The 19,874-nt window shown below is 39.4% G+C and overlaps 1 protein-coding gene across 1 annotated transcript in view; it reads right to left on the bottom strand.

Moving 5' to 3' along the window:
• The window catches only part of LOC104674201 (BCL-6 corepressor-like), a 55,936-nt gene that overhangs the window by 7,505 nt on the left and 28,557 nt on the right, over positions 1-19,874 (bottom strand). Inside the window, exons 3-7 of the mRNA XM_010378462.1 lie at positions 19,285-19,548; positions 18,577-18,816; positions 17,930-18,255; positions 17,332-17,586; positions 3,257-3,423 (exon numbers count right to left, since the gene is read on the bottom strand). Of these exons, the coding sequence (XP_010376764.1) occupies positions 3,257-3,423; positions 17,332-17,586; positions 17,930-18,255; positions 18,577-18,816; positions 19,285-19,468 (1,172 nt within the window). The 5' untranslated portion in view covers positions 19,469-19,548. The remainder of the gene's footprint in view (positions 1-3,256; positions 3,424-17,331; positions 17,587-17,929; positions 18,256-18,576; positions 18,817-19,284; positions 19,549-19,874) is intronic.

Raw genomic sequence — 19,874 nt, 5'->3', positions numbered from 1 at the left:
ACTGCCCTTTCCCCAAGATGTAGTCTTAGCACACTTGTTAGACAACATTTGACCACATGCATGAGGATTTATTTCCAGGCTCTCTATTCTGCTCCTTCGGTCTACATCTGTCTTTAGGACAGTAGTATGTTATTTTGAAGAATATCTTAAACCCATGAGGTTTGAATTTCTATATACTTGTTTTTCTTGATCAGTTTGTCTTAGCTATTCAGAGTTTCTTATATGAATTTCATCATAGAGTTTTCTATTTCTGCTATATATACTGTTGAAATATAATAGAAATTGCATTAAGACTGTAGAAAAATGTGACATTAGCAAGATGGCAATAAGGGAGGCCTCACAGTCTCAGGGAGAAAAAGTCTTAACAACAACTTGAGAAACCAGTTAATTTCAAGTACCTGAAGCAAGCACAACATCAAGAAGAGCTTTACTGACACAGATAAAGTTTACCCATGATTATCCTCCCACATCTAGCACAATGTAGAGCAACAGGAAGAAAACTCCTCCTTCCAGTTTCTCCCTAGGTAGAGAATAAGAGTGTGTACATTCAACATCTAGCTTTCTGCACAGCATCTCTGAGAGACTGGTTCCTGTCTGCCTGACTTAGAATGCTGAAGGTACCCTTCAGATGGTCTCTTGGTCAGCTCAGGCTGCCATGACAGAATACTAGGTGGACTAACAAAACAGAAAAATTATTTCTCAAAATTCTGGAGGTTACATTTCCAAGACATAGGTCCTAGCCAATTGACATAAAGACTCTGGCCAATTCAGTTTCATATGAAGGTCATCTTCGTAGCTTGCAGTCAGATGTCTTTTCATTACATATTCACATGACATAAAGAGATAGCTCTCTCTTCTTATAAATAAGGACATGATCCTATCAGTGTAAGCCTCCATCAATATGACCTCATTTAACTTTAATTACCTTCTAAATATCCTATCTCCAGATACAATTAGACTGAGAGAAACAATATGTGAATGGGTTTCAGCATATGAATTTTATACCTCTTCTCTCTCTCTCTCTTTCTCTCTCTCTCTCTCTCTAGATCTATATATAGACCAATAGATATTTCTATATATAGATAGCTCTATGGACACATATATATATCTTTACATGTATAGATTTCCATATCTCTATGTACATTGAGACAGATGGATGGATGGATGGATAGAGAGAGAGAGAGAGAGAGAGAGAGAGAGAGAGAGAGAGAGAGAGAGAGAGAAAGATAGACAGAAAGAGATAATTTCTATATATCTATTCATTGCCCTCTGACATCCAAAGTTTCTGATAAGAACCCCTTTAGGAAGTGAGTTCCGTCTTTCTTGTTGCTCTCAAAATTTATCTCTTTATAGTTTATCAAGTTTCTTGGATGTTTACATTCATGTATTTCATTAAATCTGAAAATTTTTCTGCTAGTATTTATTCAAATAACTTATCTCCCTCTATCTGTATGTTTTCTTCATCAGGGACTCATACATGCATATGTTGGTCTGCCTGATGATGTGTCATAGTTCCCATAAGCTCTATTCATATCTATCATTTTTATTTCTTTTCCCAAGACTCAATAGTTTCAATTGTCCTATTTTTCAAGTTTTCTAATTCTTCTGCCAATCCAAGTCTCCTTTGAATTCTTCTAGTGAAGTTTTCATTTCGGTTTTACTTTCTGCTCCAAGATATTTTCAGTTCCTTTTTATATGTTATCTCTTTATTGCTATTTCCACATCACTAATACATCATTTTATTGACTTCACATCTTTCACATCTTTCTTTGTGTGTTTGAGTTCCTTTAATGTAGTCATTTTAAAGTGTTGGTCTAGTAAGTCCACCAACTGGTCTTTGGGGCAATTTCTATTTATTTTTCCTTGAATGAAACATACTTCTGTTTCCTTTTTATGTTTTGTGATTCTCTTTTGGTTGAATCAGGGACATTTAAATATTTTATTTCTACTTCTTTTCTATTGTGTAGACAGAATCTCACTATGTTGTCCAGGCTTGTCATGAACTACTAGCCTCAAGTGATCTTCCCAACTTAGCCTCCCAACTTAGCCTCCCAAAGCACTAGGATTACAGACATCAGTCATTGCACCCAGCTGACATTTGAGTCTTACAGTGTGGTTAACAGACTTTAGAGTTTCAAAATAGTTACAATAATTTTTTTAAACTATTGCAGAGTGTCTCTGTGCCAAGCATCAATTTGAAGTATAGGTTTCTCAGGTCTCTTCTGAGCCCATGACTTTCTGAGGTCCCTTGTACATGTGGTTGCTTTTGTTCAGTGTGCTTTATTTCTTCAATACTTTGTTGGATTATAACTGACATACAAAAAGTGTACAATGTGATGTTTTGGTTGTATCTATATACTGCCAAATGATTACTACAATGAAGCTAATTAATATTTCCATCACTTCACAAAGTTAATTTTTCACATACATATGGTAAGAACATTTAAGATGTACCCAATAGGCAAATTTTGAGTATACATTATTATTCACTGTAGTTACCATACTGTACATCAGATCTCCAGACTTATGCATCCTGCATAAGTTAAACGTTGTGCCCTTTGAATAAGTCTTTCTATTTTGTGATCGTTTTGAATGTCTTAAGTCTTTATAAGTCTAGCTGCCAAAAGAGAAAAATGAATAAAAAGCAGGAAAAAAAGACAATGGTAAATCCACTAGAAGTCATTTCATCCAAAAGAGAAGCTGGTAACAATACTTGCCTGTCTCAGTGTCTGCATCTCCTGTCTATGATGAGAAGCAACAATCAGTGATCAGAACATAGATCTCCAATATTTCGTGGACAGGGTGCTTTTTTACCCTGGCTTCTGCAACTTTATGCAAGGGGCTTCAGAAATGTGTACAGGGTTACCTACCATTGGTCCGGTGTGGAGGGAAGGCACCCTAAGGAAGCTAAGAACTGCTAAGATAGCTAACATAGTAAAATTAACTGCAATTTCCCTGGAAGTTATAAGATTTGAACAGACTTTAGAGTTTCAAAATAGTTAAAACATACAAATTCTGCCAATGTAATTGTCTACATAGGAAGTCTTTACTGGTGCTTTTCTGCCTATTTTCCTCTCATGTCATTAACTTTCAATGTTATATTTACTTTGGCAGAATTGCCTGATTTAGTTCTAGATGATTCTACCATTCATGTGCTCCTCACTCATCTTTTCTCCAGGAATTCCTGCGTACCCTGAAAAATATTGTCTGTCCCCTAAATTGAGCCACAAGGTTAAGAGCAAAATATACCACTAACCTGGTTCCATCCTGGGCACTGCAGTTAACATCAGCACCATATCTAAGAAGGTGCTGCACAATATGGAGCCATCCACGTGCACAAGCTTCATGTAGAGAACAATAACCTGCGTTGTCTTGATGATTCACATCACAATGCTTGTTCTCCAGGCAGTACAAGACCAAATCCTGTAGGGAAGAAAACATGTCACTGCACAATGAATTTTGTAGTGGGGCTGTTCTAGCTTGGTAGTGTTCACTTTAAAAAATACATACTCTTATGCCCAAGAACCCACTGTAGCTCACCTAGTACATGGAGACCTTGGTAAAAGACCAACACATGTGTGAAGGGCTTGTGATATAGACACTGTAGTCTATGCCTCTGCAGGTTGGTGATGCTGTGAAACCTGGCTCTGCTACCCAGTTGTCTGGCTCTCAGTAAGTCAGACTTCATCTTCTCCAACTCTCCATATCCTCCTCTTTAAAAACAAAAGGCTACTGTAGCCTTGTAGTATAGTTTGAAGTCAGGTAGCGTGACGCCTCCAGCTTTGTCCTTTTGACTTAGGATTGTCTTGGCAATGCGGGCTCTTTTTTGGTTCCATATGAACTTTAAAGCAGTTTTTTCCAATTCTGTGAAGAAACTCATTGGTAGCTTGATGGGGATGGCATTGAATCTATAAATAACCTTGGGCAGTATGGCCATTTTCACGATATTGATTCTTCCTATCCATGAGCATGGTATGTTCTTACATTTGTTTGTGTCCTCTTTGATTTCACTGAGCAGTGGTTTGTAGTTCTCCTTGAAGAGGTCCTTTACATCCCTTGTAAGCTGGATTCCTAGGTATTTTATTCTCTTTGAAGCAATTGTGAATGGAAGTTCATTCCTGATTTGGCTCTCTGCTTGTCTGTTACTGGTGTATAAGAATGCTTGTGATTTTTGCACATTAATTTTGTATCCTGAGACTTTGCTGAAGTTGCTTATCAGCTTAAGGAGATTTTGGGCTGAGACGATGGGGTTTTCTAAATATACAATCATGTCATCTGCAAACAGGGACAATTTGACTTCTTCTTTTCCTAACTGGATACCCTTGATTTCTTTCTCTTGCCTGATTGCCCTAGCCAGAACTTCCAACACTATGTTGAATAGGAGTGGTGAGAGAGGGCATCCCTGTCTTGTGCATGGTACTGGTACCAAAACAGAGCTATAGACCAATGGAACAGAACAGAGTCCTCAGAAATAATACCGCACATCTACAGCCATCTGATCTTTGACAAACCTGAGAGAAACAAGAAATGGGGAAAGGATTCCCTATTTAATAAATGGTGCTGGGAAAATTGGCAAGCCATAAGTAGAAAGCTGAAACTGGATCCTTTCCTTACCCCTTATACGAAGATTAATTCAAGATGGATTAGAGACTTAAATGTTAGACCTAATACCATAAAAACCCTAGAAGAAAATCTAGGTAGTACCATTCAGGACATAGGCATGGGCAAGGACTTCATGTCTAAAACACCAAAAGCAACGGCAGCAAAAGCAAAAATTGACAAATGGGATCTCATTAAACTAAAGAGCTTTTGCACAGCAAAAGAAACTACCATCAGAGTGAACAGGCAACCTACAGAATGGGAGAACATTTTTGCAACCTACTCATCTGACAAAGGGCTAATATCCAGAATCTACAAAGAACTCAAACAAATATACGAGAAAAAAACAAACAACCCCATCAAAAAGTGGGGAAAGGATATGAACAGACATTTCTCAAAAGAAGATATTCATACAGCCAACAGACACATGAAAAAATGCTCATCGTCACTCGCCATCAGAGAAATGCAAATCAAAACCACAATGAGATACCATCTCACACCAGTTAGAATGGCAATCATTAAGAAGTCAGGAAACAACAGGTGTTGGAGAGGATGTGGAGAAATAGGAACACTTTTACACTGTTGGTGGGATTGTAAACTAGTTCAACCATTATGGAAAACAGTATGGCAATTCCTCAAGGATCTAGAACTAGATGTACCATATGACCCAGCCATCCCACTACTGGGTATATACCCAAAGGATTATAAATTATTCTACTACAAAGACACATGCACACGTATGTTTATTGCGGCACTATTCACAATAGCAAAGACTTGGAATCAACCCAAATGTCCATCTGTGACAGACTGGATTAAGAAAATGTGGCACATATACACCATGGAATACTATGCAGCCATCAAAAGGATGAGTTTGCGTCCTTTGTAGGGACATGGATGCAGCTGGAAACCATCATTCTTAGCAAACTATCACAAGAACAGAAAACCAAACACCGCATGTTCTCACTCATAGGTGGGAACTGAACAATGAGATCACTTGGACTCGGGAAGGGGAACATCACGCACTGGGGCCTATCATGGGGAGGGGGGAGGGGGGTGGAGGGAGGGATTGCATTGGGGAGTTATACATGATATAAATGATGAATTGATGGGTGCTGACGAGTTGATGGGTGCAGCACACCAACATGGCATAAGTATACATATGTAACAAACCTGCACGTTATGCACATGTACCCTAGAACTTAAAGTATAATAAAAAAAAAAAAAAAGAAAATTATTTAAATAAAAAAAAAAATAAAAAAAAAATAAAAACAAAAGGCTATACAGACTGGCTGTTCGGACCATTGAAGTAGGCAAATACAAAAGCCCTTAACCCAATGCCTGTGTCAAATTCAAATAAAATAAAATAAAGATAGTGATCTCTAAATTTAAAACCCTTTGAGAAGCAAGAATTGCAATGCAAGACATACACTGAGATCATGGAGTCTTCAGTATGTCTGAGGAACAAAAAGAAACTTGAAGATTTCATTTTAAAAAAAGAGATAGAAGGTAGAAAGAAATGTTACATATTGCTCTTTAAGAAAGTTCATTGGCACTTAGTAGTTTTAGGGAGCTTCAAGTTCTGACTGGTAACTGATGGTAATGAAGAATTAATGTAAAAATTTCAGCAGGTTGTTTTACTAGCAATTAAATAAAACTGGACTCAGATTACAGCAGGCAGTTTCAGAAGCCAGGATAGCAGAGAGTTACATTTTTGGAGAAATAGTATGTGATCCAAATATTTTTTCCTTCTAGACTCTCAACTGTTTTAGTGGGGTGTAGCAAGAATGACCCAATTCATATGATCAACTTTCACAATTTTTTTAATCTAAGATCCTTCTCTGAGAACACTGCTTTACTTTACCTGGGAGCAACTATCTTAAAATTAGACATAGCTGTGTTTTGGTATTTAGAGGGACTTGTTTTGGCTGTCTTTGTTTAAAGTTAAGGGAAAGGTATGTGGATAAATGTCAGAGACTGGAGTCACGTTTCAGTAACAAACAAGTCAGAAAAAAATGTTTTTCGAAAATATTTTGAAATTTAACACTCAGTTTATTCATTTTACAGATATAAGTAATTATTTTGAAGTGTTAAGTAACATTATTTTGTTGAGAGGGCAGGCTTTATACAGATTAGACAGGCAATAATAATAAAATTTAAACAGTATAATTAAAATAACTAACACTATATAGAAACAAGGGGAAAATAATTAACAATAATATAATAAATTTAGTTTGTATAATAATTTTGAATTGACACTGTAAATCTATGTTAATCAACTAAATAAACTAGGAGTACTGTATAAAACATGCCGTCATTACTAAGTGATATTTTATCACTGGGTTGAATTAAAGCAGAGAATATTAACTCTATAAAAGTGACCACATGTATAATTTTGAACAAAAAGTTGTGTTAAGGATATTGTGAGAGTTTACCACTAGATACACTACAAGGATATTTTTAAGTTAGGTTTTGTCAAGTTATTTATAGCAGTTATTGATTTTGAAATTGTAATTACAGTATTATTTCTCAAGTGAAAAAGTAGGCATTAAGGAGGTAAAAGTTTTATTATGATATGCAGTTTTGTTTTGATACCTTGTAAAAGTTAGTTATAATGTAGAAAATGTTTTTTTCTTTGGTTTGTAGTCTGAATGTTTTTGATTATGGTATTAGACATTTTGGCAAACTTTTTGTGTGGCTCATATATTAGCAAAAAGATTCATTTAAAAATATTTATTTGGTTTTAGTTAATAGCTTTGGAAAAAAATGAAATTTTATTTTAACAATTTTATGGAAAAAAGTTGGGTTGGAAGGACCTAAAAGAATTTACAAAATAATGTATAACATACTTTAAAAAGTGTATGATACCCTTTTTTAGGAAATGTAACTTTATTATACTGCATAACTATGTATTCTGTATTTAAAGATTGATTTCTGAGACTAGAAATCTAACATAAGGCCAACTTTAGATTTTACTTATGGCCTTAAGGTTTGGGAGCTGTCAGGAAGTGAGAGTTTTACATTATTAATTTATTGTAAGGCTAGAAACCCTTGAAGTTATTTTATGAGTATTTTAAAACTTGACAGTTAAAGTTTTGGTGACATAATCAATGTTTTTAATTATGTTTTGTTATAAATAAAATGTATTTTATTATAAATAAAATGCATTTTAAATTTTGGAGAAATTAAAACAAATTTTATTTTTACTTATAGAAGTATATTTTATTAAATTATAAGTTACACTTTAAAAGACATTTTTCAATTTGAAAAATAATTTTAGAATATTTTAAGTAAAGCTTATAATGTTTCCGTTATTAATTTTATGTAATTCATTTTTGTTTTGATTTTGATTAGTAGTCATAAATTTACTAGTTTTTTTATTAGAGTTTTGAAAGTTTTTATTTGGCTTTTTGAACTTCAAGTTATTAGAAAGTTGTGTTTAAGACAACTTTTATTGGGCTTAGCACAGTGGGTCATGCCTGTAATGCCAGCACTTTGGGAGGCCGAGGCAGGTGGATCACTTGTGGCCAGGAATTCAAGACCAGCCTGGGGAATATGCAGAAATCCCCATCTCTACAAAAATACAAAAAACAGTAGGGAATGATGTCGCACGCCTGTAGTCCCCACTATTCAGATGTGAGAGGATCACTTGAGCCCAGGAGGCTGGAGGCTGCAGTGAGCCAAGATCATGCCACTCCACTCCAGCCTGGGAGACACAGCAAGATCCTACCTCAAAAGAAAAAAAAGAATATTTGCTGTGTATATATATAACACAAAAATTTCTTTGCCTGCTTCTTTCCTACCAGCCCACTAATTTCTGACAAAGACACCAATAACACACATTGGGGAAAGGACACCCTATTTACTAAATGGTGCTGGGGAAACTGGATGTCCATATAAAGAATGAAACTAGATCCCAAAATCTCACCAGACAACAATATCAACTCAAATAAAAGACTTAAATGTAAGACCCAAAATACAAATGTAATAGACAAAAACAGGGGAAATGCTTCAGGACATTACTCTAGGCTAAGACTTTATGTTTAAGACTTTAAAAGCATGGATAACACAAACAAAATGAGGAAATTGAACTACAACCTCTCCCAAACAAACAATCAACAGGAGTGAAGAGACAATCTGTAAAATGGGACAATATATCTGCAAACTGTTCATATCCAAGAAGGGACTAATATATAGGGAACTCAGCTCAACAGCAAAAAAAAAAAAAAAAAGACAATACAAAGTAGGCAAAAGATCTGAATAAACAGTTCTCAAAGGAAGACATATAAATGGCCATCATATATGTAAATATGTTCAACATCACTAATCATCAGAGAAATATAAATCAAAACCACTATCAGGTACCATATTACTCTAGTCAGAATGGATATTATTTAAAAAGACAAAAAAAAAATTCTGCCAAGGATTTGGATAAAAGGTTGTTTTACAAACTCTTGGGAATGTAAATTAGCACAACCAATATGGAAGACAATATGGAGGTTTCTTTAAAAACTAAAATTAGAGCTACCATATAATCCAGCAATCTGACTAGGCAGGTTAACAAAAAAGAAAAAAAGCAAATCCCGATAGGCAAACATGGAATCAGCCTAAATGTCCATCAGTGAATGAAAGGACAAAGAAAATGTGGTATACATACACAACAGGATATTTTAAGCCATATAAATAAATGAAATGCTGTCATTGGCAACAACATGGATGAAATTAAAGGTCATTATTTTAAGTAAAATAAGTCAAGCGGGGGGGGGGGGGGAGGGGCGGAGCAAGATGGCCGAATAGGAACAGCTCCAGTCTCCAACTCCCAGCGCGAGCGACACAGAAGACCGGTGATTTCTGCATTTTCAACTGAGGTACTGGGGTCATCTCACTAGGGAGTGCCGGACAATTGGTGCTGGTCAGCTGCTGCAGCCTGACCAGCGAGAGCTGAAGCAGGGCGAGGCATCGCCTCACCTGGAAGTGCAAGGGGGAAGGGAATCCGTTTTCCTAGCCAGGAGAGCTGAGACACACAACACCTGGAAAATCGGGTAACTCCCACCCCAATACTGCGCTGTAAGCATACAGGCACACCAGAATATATCCCACACCTGGCCGGGAGGGTCCAACGCCCACGAAGCCTCCCTCACTGCTAACACAGCAGTCTGCCGCGATCTATCCGCAAGGCAGCAGCGAGGCTGGGGGAGGGGGCGCCCGCCATTGCTGAGGCTTAAGTAGGTAAACAAAGCCGCTGGGAAGCTCGAACTGGGTGGAGCTCACAGCAGCTCAAGGAAGCCTGCCTGTCTCTGTAGTCTCCACCTCTGGGGACAGCGCACAGCTGAAGACCAACAGGGGAAGTAGCGGGAGCCGGTGCAGACGCGAACGACTCTGTCTGACAGCTTTGGGGAGAGCCATGGATCTCCCAACGCGGAGGTTGAGATCTGAGAACGGACAGACTGCCTGCTCAGGTGTGTCCCTGACCCCTGAGTAGCCTAGCTGGGAGAAATCCCCCACTAGGGGCAGTCTGACACCCCACACCTCACAGGGTGGAGTACACCCCTGAGAGGACACTTCCAAAGGAAGAATCAGACAGATACACTTGCTGTTCAGCAATATTCTATCTTCAGCAACTTCTGCTGCTGATACCCAGGCAAACAGGGTCTGGAGTGGACCTCAAGCAATCTCCAACAGACCAACAGAGAGTCCTTCTGACTGTCAGAAGGAAAACTATCAAACAGGAAGGACACCTATACCAAAACCCCATCAGTACGTCACCACCATCAAAGACCAGAGACAGATAAAACCACAAAGATGGGGAAGAAGCAGGGCAGAAAAGCTGGAAACTCAAAAAATAAGAGCGCATCTCCCCCTGCAAAGGAGCACAGCCCATCGCCAGCAACGGATCAAAGCTGGTCAGAGAATGACTTGGACGAGAGGAGAGAAGAAGGCTTCAGTCCATCAAACTTATCAGAGCTAAAGGAGGAATTACGTACCCAGCGCAAAGAAACTAAAAATCTTGAAAAAAGAGTGGAAGAATTGACAGCTAGACTAATTAATGCAGAGAAGATCATAAACGAAATGACAGAGATGAAAACCATGACACGAGAAATACGTGACAAATGCACAAGCTTCAGTAACCGACTCGATCAACTGGAAGAAAGAGTATCAGCGATTGAAGATCAAAAGAATGAAATGAAGCGAGAAGAGAAACCAAAAGAAAAAAGAAGAAAAAGAAATGAGCAAAGCCTGAAAGAAGTATGGGATTACGTAAAAAGACCAAATCTACGCCTGATTGGGGTGCCTGAAAGTGAGGGGGAAAATGGAACCAAGTTGGAAAACACTCTTCAGGAAATCATCCAGGAGAACTTCCCCAACCTAGTAGGGCAGGCCAACATTCAAATTCAGGAAATACAGAGAACGCCACAAAGATACTCCTCCAGAAGAGCAACTCCAAGACACATAATTGCCAGATTCACCAAAGTTGAAATGAAGGAAAAAATCTTAAGGGCAGCCAGAGAGAAAGGTCGGGTTACCCACAAAGGGAAGCCCATCAGACTAACAGCAGATCTCTCGGCAGAAACTCTACAAGCCAGAAGAGAGTGGGGGCCAATATTCAATGTTCTTAAAGAAAAGAATTTTAAACCCAGAATTTCATATCCAGCCACACTAAGTTTCATAAGTGAAGGAGAAATAAAATCCTTTACAGATAAGCAAATGCTTAGAGATTTTGTCACCACCAGGCCTGCCTTACAAGAGACCCTGAAGGAAGCCCTAAACATGGAAAGGAACAACCGGTACCAGCCATCGCAAAAACATGCCAAAATGTAAAGACCATCGAGGCTAGGAAGAAACTGCATCAACTAACGAGCAAAATACCCAGTTAATATCTAATGGCAGGATCAAGTTCACACATAACAATATTAACCTTAAATGTTAATGGACTAAATGCTCCAATTAAAAGACACAGACTGGCAAACTGGATAAAGAGTCAAGACCCATCAGTCTGCTGTATTCAGGAGACCCATCTCACATGCAGAGACATACATAGGCTCAAATAAAGGGATGGAGGAAGATCTACCAAGCAAATGGAGAACACAAAAAAGCAGGGGTTGCAATCCTTGTCTCTGATAAAACAGACTTTAAACCATCAAAGATCAAAAGAGACAAAGAAGGCCATTACATAATGGTAAAGGGATCAATTCAACAGGAAGAGCTAACTCTCCTAAATATATATGCACCCAATACAGGAGCACCCAGATTCATAAAGCAAGTCCTTAGGGACATACAAAGAGACTTAGACTCCCATACAATAATAATGGGAGACTTCAACACTCCACTGTCAACATTAGACAGATCAACGAGACAGAAAGTTAACAAGGATATCCAGGAATTGAACTCATCTCTGCACCAAGCGAACCTAATAGACATCTATAGAACTCTCCACCCCAAATCAACAGAATATACATTCTTCTCAGCACCACATCGCACTTATTCCAAAATTGACCACACAATTGGAAGTAAAGCACTCCTCAGCAAATGTAAAAGAACAGAAATTATAACAAACTGTCTCTCAGATCACAGTGCAATCAAACTAGAACTCAGGACTAAGAAACTCAATCAAAACCGCTCAACTACATGGAAACTGAACAACCTGCTCCTGAATGACTACTGGGTACATAACGAAATGAAAGCGGAAATAAAGATGTTCTTTGAAACCAATGAGAACAAAGATACAACATACCAGAATCTCTGGGACACATTTAAAGCAGTGTGTAGAGGGAAATTTATAGCACTAAATGCCCACAAGAGAAAGCAGGAAAGATCTAAAATTGACACTCTAACATCACAATTAAAAGAACTAGAGAGGCAAGAGCAAACACATTCAAAAGCTAGCAGAAGGCAAGAAATAACTAAGATCAGAGCCGAACTGAAGGAGATAGAGACACAAAAAACCCTCCAAAAAATCAATGAATCCAGGAGTTGGTTTTTTGAAAAGATCAACAAAATTGACAGACCGCTAGCAAGGCTAATAAAGAAGAAAAGAGAGAGGAATCAAATAGATGCAATAAAAAATGATAAAGGGGATATCACCACTGACCCCACAGAAATACAAACTACCATCAGAGAATACTATAAACGCCTCTACGCAAATCAACTAGAAAATCTAGAAGAAATGGATAATTTCCTGGACACTTACACTCTCCCAAGGCTAAACCAGGAAGAAGTTGAATCCCTGAATAGACCAATAGCAGGCTCTGAAATTGAGGCAACAATTAATAGCCTACCCACCAAAAAAAGTCCAGGACCAGATGGATTCACAGCTGAATTCTACCAGAGGTACAAGGAGGAGCTGGTACCATTCCTTCTGAAACTATTCCAATCCATAGAAAAAGAGGGAATCCTCCCTAACTCATTTTATGAGGCCAACATCATCCTGATACCAAAGCCTGGCAGAGACACAACAAAAAAAGAGAATTTTAGACGAATATCCCTGATGAACATTGATGCAAAAATTCTCAACAAAATACTGGCAAACCGGATTCAGCAGCATATCAAAAAGCTTATCCACCATGATCAAGTGGGCTTCATCCCTGGGATGCAAGGCTGGTTCAACATTCGCAAATCAATAAACGTAATCCAGCATATAAACAGAACCAAAGACAAGAACCACATGATTGTCTCAATAGATGCAGAAAAGGCTTTTGACAGAATTCAACAGCCCTTCATGCTTAAAACGCTCAATAAATTTGGTATTGATGGAACGTATCTCAAAATAATAAGAGCTATTTATGACAAACCCACAGCTAATATCATACTGAATGGGAAAAAACTGGAAAAATTCCCTTTGAAAACTGGCACAAGACAGGGATGCCCTCTCTCACCACTCCTATTCAACATAGTGTTGGAAGTTCTGGCTAGGGCAATCAGGCAAGAGAAAGAAATCAAGGGTATCCAGTTAGGAAATGAAGAAGTCAAATTGTCCCTGTTTGCAGATGACATGATTGTATATTTAGAAAACCCCATTGTCTCAGCCCAAAATCTCCTTAAGCTGATAAGCAACTTCAGCAAAGTCTCAGGATACAAAATTAATGTGCAAAAATCACAATCATTCTTATACACCAGTAACAGACAAGCAGAGAGCCAAATCAGGAATGAACTTCCATTCACAATTGCTTCAAAGAGAATAAAATACCTAGGAATCCAGCTTACAAGGGATGTAAAGGACCTCTTCAAGGAGAACTACAAACCACTGCTCAGTGAAATCAAAGAGGACACAAACAAATGGAAGAACATACCATGCTCATGGATAGGAAGAATCAATATCGTGAAAATGGCCATACTCCCCAAGGTTATTATAGATTCAATGCCATCCCCATCAAGCTACCAATGACTTTCTTCACAGAATTGGAAAAAACTGCTTTAAAGTTCATATGGAACCAAAAAAGAGCCCGCATTGCCAAGACAATCCTAAGTCAAAAGGACAAAGCTGGAGGCGTCACGCTACCTGACTTCAAACTATACTACAAGGCTACAGTCACCAAAACAGCATGGTACTGGTACCAAAACAGAGATATAGACCAATGGAACAGAACAGAGTCCTCAGAAATAATACCGCACATCTACAGCCATCTGATCTTTGACAAACCTGAGAGAAACAAGAAATGGGGAAAGGATTCCCTATTTAATAAATGGTGCTGGGAAAATTGGCTAGCCATAAGTAGAAAGCTGAAACTGGATCCTTTCCTTACCCCTTATACGAAGATTAATTCAAGATGGATTAGAGACTTAAATGTTAGACCTAATACCATAAAAACCCTAGAAGAAAATCTAGGTAGTACCATTCAGGACATAGGCATGGGCAAGGACTTCATGTCTAAAACACCAAAAGCAACGGCAGCAAAAGCAAAAATTGACAAATGGGATCTCATTAAACTAAAGAGCTTTTGCACAGCAAAAGAAACTACCATCAGAGTGAACAGGCAACCTACAGAATGGGAGAAAATTTTTGCAACCTACTCATCTGACAAAGGGCTAATATCCAGAATCTACAAAGAATTCAAACAAATAAACGAGAAAAAAACAAACAACCCCATCAAAAAGTGGGGAAAGGATATGAACAGACATTTCTCAAAAGAAGATATTCATACAGCCAACAGACACATGAAAAAATGCTCATCGTCACTCGCCATCAGAGAAATGCTAATCAAAACCTAACTGTGTGAGATACCATCTCACACCAGTTAGAATGGTAATCATTAAGAAGTCAGGAAACAACAGGTGTTGGAGAGGATGTGGAGAAATAGGAACACTTTTACACTGTTGGTGGGATTGTAAACTAGTTCAACCATTATGGAAAACAGTATGGCAATTCCTCAAGGATCTAGAACTAGATGTACCATATGACCCAGCCATCCCACTACTGGGTATATACCCAAAGGATTATAAATTATTCTACTACAAAGACACATGCACACGTATGTTTATTGCGGCACTATTCACAATAGCAAAGACTTGGAATCAACCCAAATGTCCATCTGTGACAGACTGGATTAAGAAAATGTGGCACATATACACCATGGAATACTACGCAGCCATCAAAAAGGATGAGTTTGCGTCCTTTGTAGGGACATGGATGCAGCTGGAAACCATCATTCTTAGCAAACTATCACAAGAACAGAAAACCAAACACCGCATGTTCTCACTCATAGGTGGGAACTGAACAATGAGATCACTTGGACTCGGGAAGGGGAACATCACGCACTGGGGCCTATCATGGGGAGGGGGGAGGGGGGTGGAGGGAGGGATTGCATTGGGGAGTTATACATGATATAAATGATGAATTGATGGGTGCTGACGAGTTGATGGGTGCAGCACACCAACATGGCATAAGTATACATATGTAACAAACCTGCACGTTATGCACATGTACCCTAGAACTTAAAGTATAATAAAAAATAAAAATAAGAAAAAAAAATAAGTCAAGCATAGCAAAATAAATATCACATATTCTCACTCATATGTAGGAGCTGGAAAAGTTGACATCATGAAGGTAGAGTATAAGATGATAGTCTCCAGAAGCTCGGAAGCCAGTGTAGGTGTGGGCAAGATAAATAGGAGTTGGTTAATTTAGGGTACAAATATACAGGTATGTCAAAGGAATAAGTTCTAATGTTTAATAGCAGAGAAGTGGGCTACAATTAACAAGAGTATTGTATATTTCAAAATATCTAGAAGAGAAGGTTTGAAATATTCCCAAAACAAAGAAATAGTAAATGTCTGATGTAATGAATATACTAAATAGCCTGACTGGATCATTACAAGTTGTATGGATGTATCAAAATACCACCTATAGGCAGGGAACGGTGGCTCGTGCTTGTAATCCCAACACTTTGGAAGGCTGAGGTAGGCAGGTAACTTGAACTCATGAGTTTGATAGCAGCCTGGGCAACATGGCAAGACCCTGTATCTACAAAAAACAAAAATTAGCTGGGTGTAGTGGTGCATGCCTGTAGTCCCAGCTACTCAGGAATATGAGGTGGAAGGATCACTTGAGCCCAGGAGGCAGGGGTTGTAGTAAACTGAGATCACACCACTGTACTCTAGTCTGGGTAACACAGCAAGACCCTGCCTGAGGAAAAAAAAAAAAAAAGGTGTTTTAACTAAAAACTTGTGATCTATTTAATTTACTTGTTGCAAATTCACTGAATATCTGAAAAAGTTACTATTTTTCTAACCATCCAAGTGGCAGTCTAGAAATTTTAGTTATCCAAATACCAGAAATCTAAAGCAACAAAGTCAGCCGTCCTTACATAAACAAAAACAATCTCAAAACCAAATGTGCCATCAAAAGCTTTGTGACCTAGAGATGTATAGATGTGGAATTCGTTGAAGCTGTTCATTGGTACAGGCCTCACACCCATCAGTTCTATAAAAACAACTAAAACTGAAACTATTCCTAGGTTATTACCTATCCAAGTCATTTTAACACTTCTGGGAGTTAGTTTCCTCACATGAAAACAGTGATACTAGTTGGCAAAGATGATGAAAGAGTAAAATGAGTTAGTCCAGATCATGTGAGCTTAGAAAGAGCACACAGCCCAGTGCTGAGCTGACATTAGCCAACACTGTCATCACCCATCCTTGGAGGAGTATGGGTGTAGGGGTCAGGAGTGAGGGTGAGAAAGAGTAATGACTTGAGGAGAAACCCTGAATCTGAATCCTTCCACCAGTGCTCAGCCCTAGGGCCACCTTACCCTCTCTCAGAAAGAGACCACCACTCAGGTCTGCTCCACACCCTCATATCTGAACACCTGTGCATGACGTGCATTGCCACTTCCTGCCTGCTCTCCACACAGGGCCACTATAGCACAAGCAACACCAGATAGAGCTAATAACATCTCTTCCTCTTGCTAATCAGAATCCAAAACGACTCATTAAATTTCCCCAAGTCATCAAGCCCTGAATTTTGTCAAATTTTATAGCAGAAATAAGCCAGACTGGAGGATGCTGAAGCAGCCTGCCTGACTGCATGCCTGTTTGCACACTGTGACTGCACAAGCCACCAAGACAGAAGGGAGACTGGGGCTAACAGAAACATGCTACTGTAACACCAGCCCAATCCCTTGATGTGAAGGGGCTGAGCTCTGCTGTCCAAGTACCTCCCACTATTCCATCCTAGCCAGCATGACCTGCCCTCTAGCTGGAAGCAGCAGCTGCTCTAGGAGTGCTCACCAGGACACTCACCTCATAGCCAAGCCATGCTGCCTGCTGCAGGAGAGTCTCACCAGCATGCCTATCAACAATAATTCTCTTTGCTCTCAGCAGCACTAGGCAAGATTGGTTGGTTTCTTGAGGGGAACATGAGTGTGGCAACGTCATGTCCTGGGAAGCTGGTAGCAACTCTTGCAAGCAGTTGAAGGGCTTCAGCTCCTGCTTGGATAATGTCAGATCATAGTTGGAACTGGGTTCAAGCTGCTTTCTGAATCTTGGGACAGCTGACTATGACCAAACGAGTTAGTATACACAGTTAAGATTAAGACTACATCCTTTCCACATCCATTGCTTCCCCTCCTCCTTCCTGTAAGACAAATCTGCATGGGGAAGGCAGTTTCCTTTCCTTCCTGCGAGGTGGAATATCAAAGGACTGGGGTATGGATTTAAATTTTAATAGTTTCCAATTTTATCACCACCAAGGAAGACTACACCTCCAAGACAGGGAAGTTAGGAGTACAATAAAAGAAAGGCTTTACATCCTTGAGAAAAGCAGGCAGGTGGGGAATGTTGGGGTGAGGGGAAATTACCCCTACATATGCCTAAGGAGAAAACAAGTGCTAAGAGGTACCTTGCCATCAGCATTCTCAATGTAGCAGCCCCCTGTTAGCAGGAACCCCTGCCTCAGGTCCTGAGGTATCAAGTGCTTAGTTTTGCACTGTCTCTTCCCAGACGGCTTCTCACTGTTGTTGCTGTATTTCTCCAGTAGGGAGGTAGCAGGGCAATCCTCTTCCTTGTTTGTGCACAGCATATCTGTCTTAACGCTCTCTCTAACTTTCTGCTGCTTATCAGGCAGCCTCACCGATGGTATGCAGCGTGAGTGAGACAGCTTTTGGCGGCTTGCATTGTTGGATAAAAGCTTCTTCTTTGGTGGACGGCCTGAGAACATAGGCAAGGCTAAATATAGAGGGTGCAGCATGGTGGCAGAGTAGCTAGCAGGCAAGAGACATGGGAAAAGGGCAAAAAAGGAGCCATTACTTAGTTGTAGCCCATGCAGAAAGAAAATACCACTGTTAACTCTTACCTTGGAGCAACTTCAGTTTTAAAATTAAGTTTTCAGACATAATTATCCCTCATTCAAATGGAAAATAGGTTAACACATCAAACTGCAAGTAGCAAGTTTCTTCAAAGTGCTCAGAGAAGAGAACAGAAAGCCAACTCTCTCTGTACATTCCACAAGGAAGTGGGCAGGGTAGTCAAGAAGTGGCCTGTACATACCTTCTTCATTGTCACTGGGTTTGAGAGATTCTTCCAACCAGCTTCTATTGCCTTTGGCCTCTGCCCTTTTCCTGCAGAGTTTCTCTTTCATGATATCATAATCCCAGGCAGTGACCTCAGGCTGAACTGTCTGGGTCACTTCCCTCCTGCCTTGCAGACCAGGTTTGCTCTCTGCTGCCAAAACCTGCTGCTCCCACTGTTCTCTAAGGTGCATCAAGTGATGTTTCTTAGGATGAAACCCTGTAAATGTAATATACACCTTCAGGCTGGTCAGCTCACTATAATGTGGGTCTTCTAAGTGGATAGAGGAATTTGTCACTTCCCTCTAGGGCCAGTTATCTAATGAATAAATAACTACAAATTAATAAAAATGCTGCCTTGAAAGGAACAAATGACTTTATGCATCACTAGTAGTATGAGGGGAGAAGGGAAAGGAGCGTGGTTACCATCTCTGCTTCTGGGAGAGAACCAAATTGTTTTTGACCCTCTCTGGGCTTGAGTGCTTGCATCTGGCTGTGAAGCAGGGAAGTTATGAGCGGAGTTTGTGGGGCTCCAGAGTGGAAATCTTATGGAGGAGGAGTGGGAATAAAAACTCTTCACTGATTCTGTTTGTGGGTGCTACATGCCACACATCCATATGCCATGCCTATCCACTGTGGCTGTATGCACAGGCCCACAGAGCAGGCAGCTAAAGGTGACAAAACTCACCTATATAAACCTGTTTTTGCTTCTTTTTTAGGAAAGAGTCCTCTGGCAACTTCTCTGCAGTAGTCTCAGTCTGGCTGCTGTCACTTGAGACTTTGCATTTCTTTTCCAGCTGGAGGATGGGGCTGTGCAGCACACCCATAGCTACCTGGTCTGTAGTTGATTCACCCACAGGCTGCCTTTCCATTAAATACTTCTCTACAGGAAGATCTTCATCCTTTAGGGCTTTAAAGGGATTGCACTGTTTGTTTCCAGGACTATACTTGCCTAGCATGAGAGAAAACCAGAATACATAAATGCACTCAAAAATCACTATGAGATGGCAGGATTCAGGGAATAGCTGGGACCATGCCAAGGTAATCTGCTATTGACAGATGCTTCTTTAGAAACTGGACTTCTCACGTTGTTAATATCAAAATCTCATAAATAGACTTCTCCAAAGGAAGGGTACACTGAAGATGAGCAGCAAGCAAAGCAGAAAGTTAGGCATATACCACACTCATAATTCTCTCCTTTCACCTTTGTATATTAGAGGAATGAGACAAATAAGAAAGAAGATGAAACATCAATGTTATCTTGAAAAAAAAAAAAAT

Source organism: Rhinopithecus roxellana, chromosome 22 (genome assembly GCF_007565055.1).
Source record: "Rhinopithecus roxellana isolate Shanxi Qingling chromosome 22, ASM756505v1, whole genome shotgun sequence".
NCBI lineage: Eukaryota > Metazoa > Chordata > Mammalia > Primates > Cercopithecidae > Rhinopithecus > Rhinopithecus roxellana.
The sequence above is the reverse complement of the archived record's forward strand: the minus strand, read 5'-3'. Positions and strand labels throughout refer to the sequence as shown.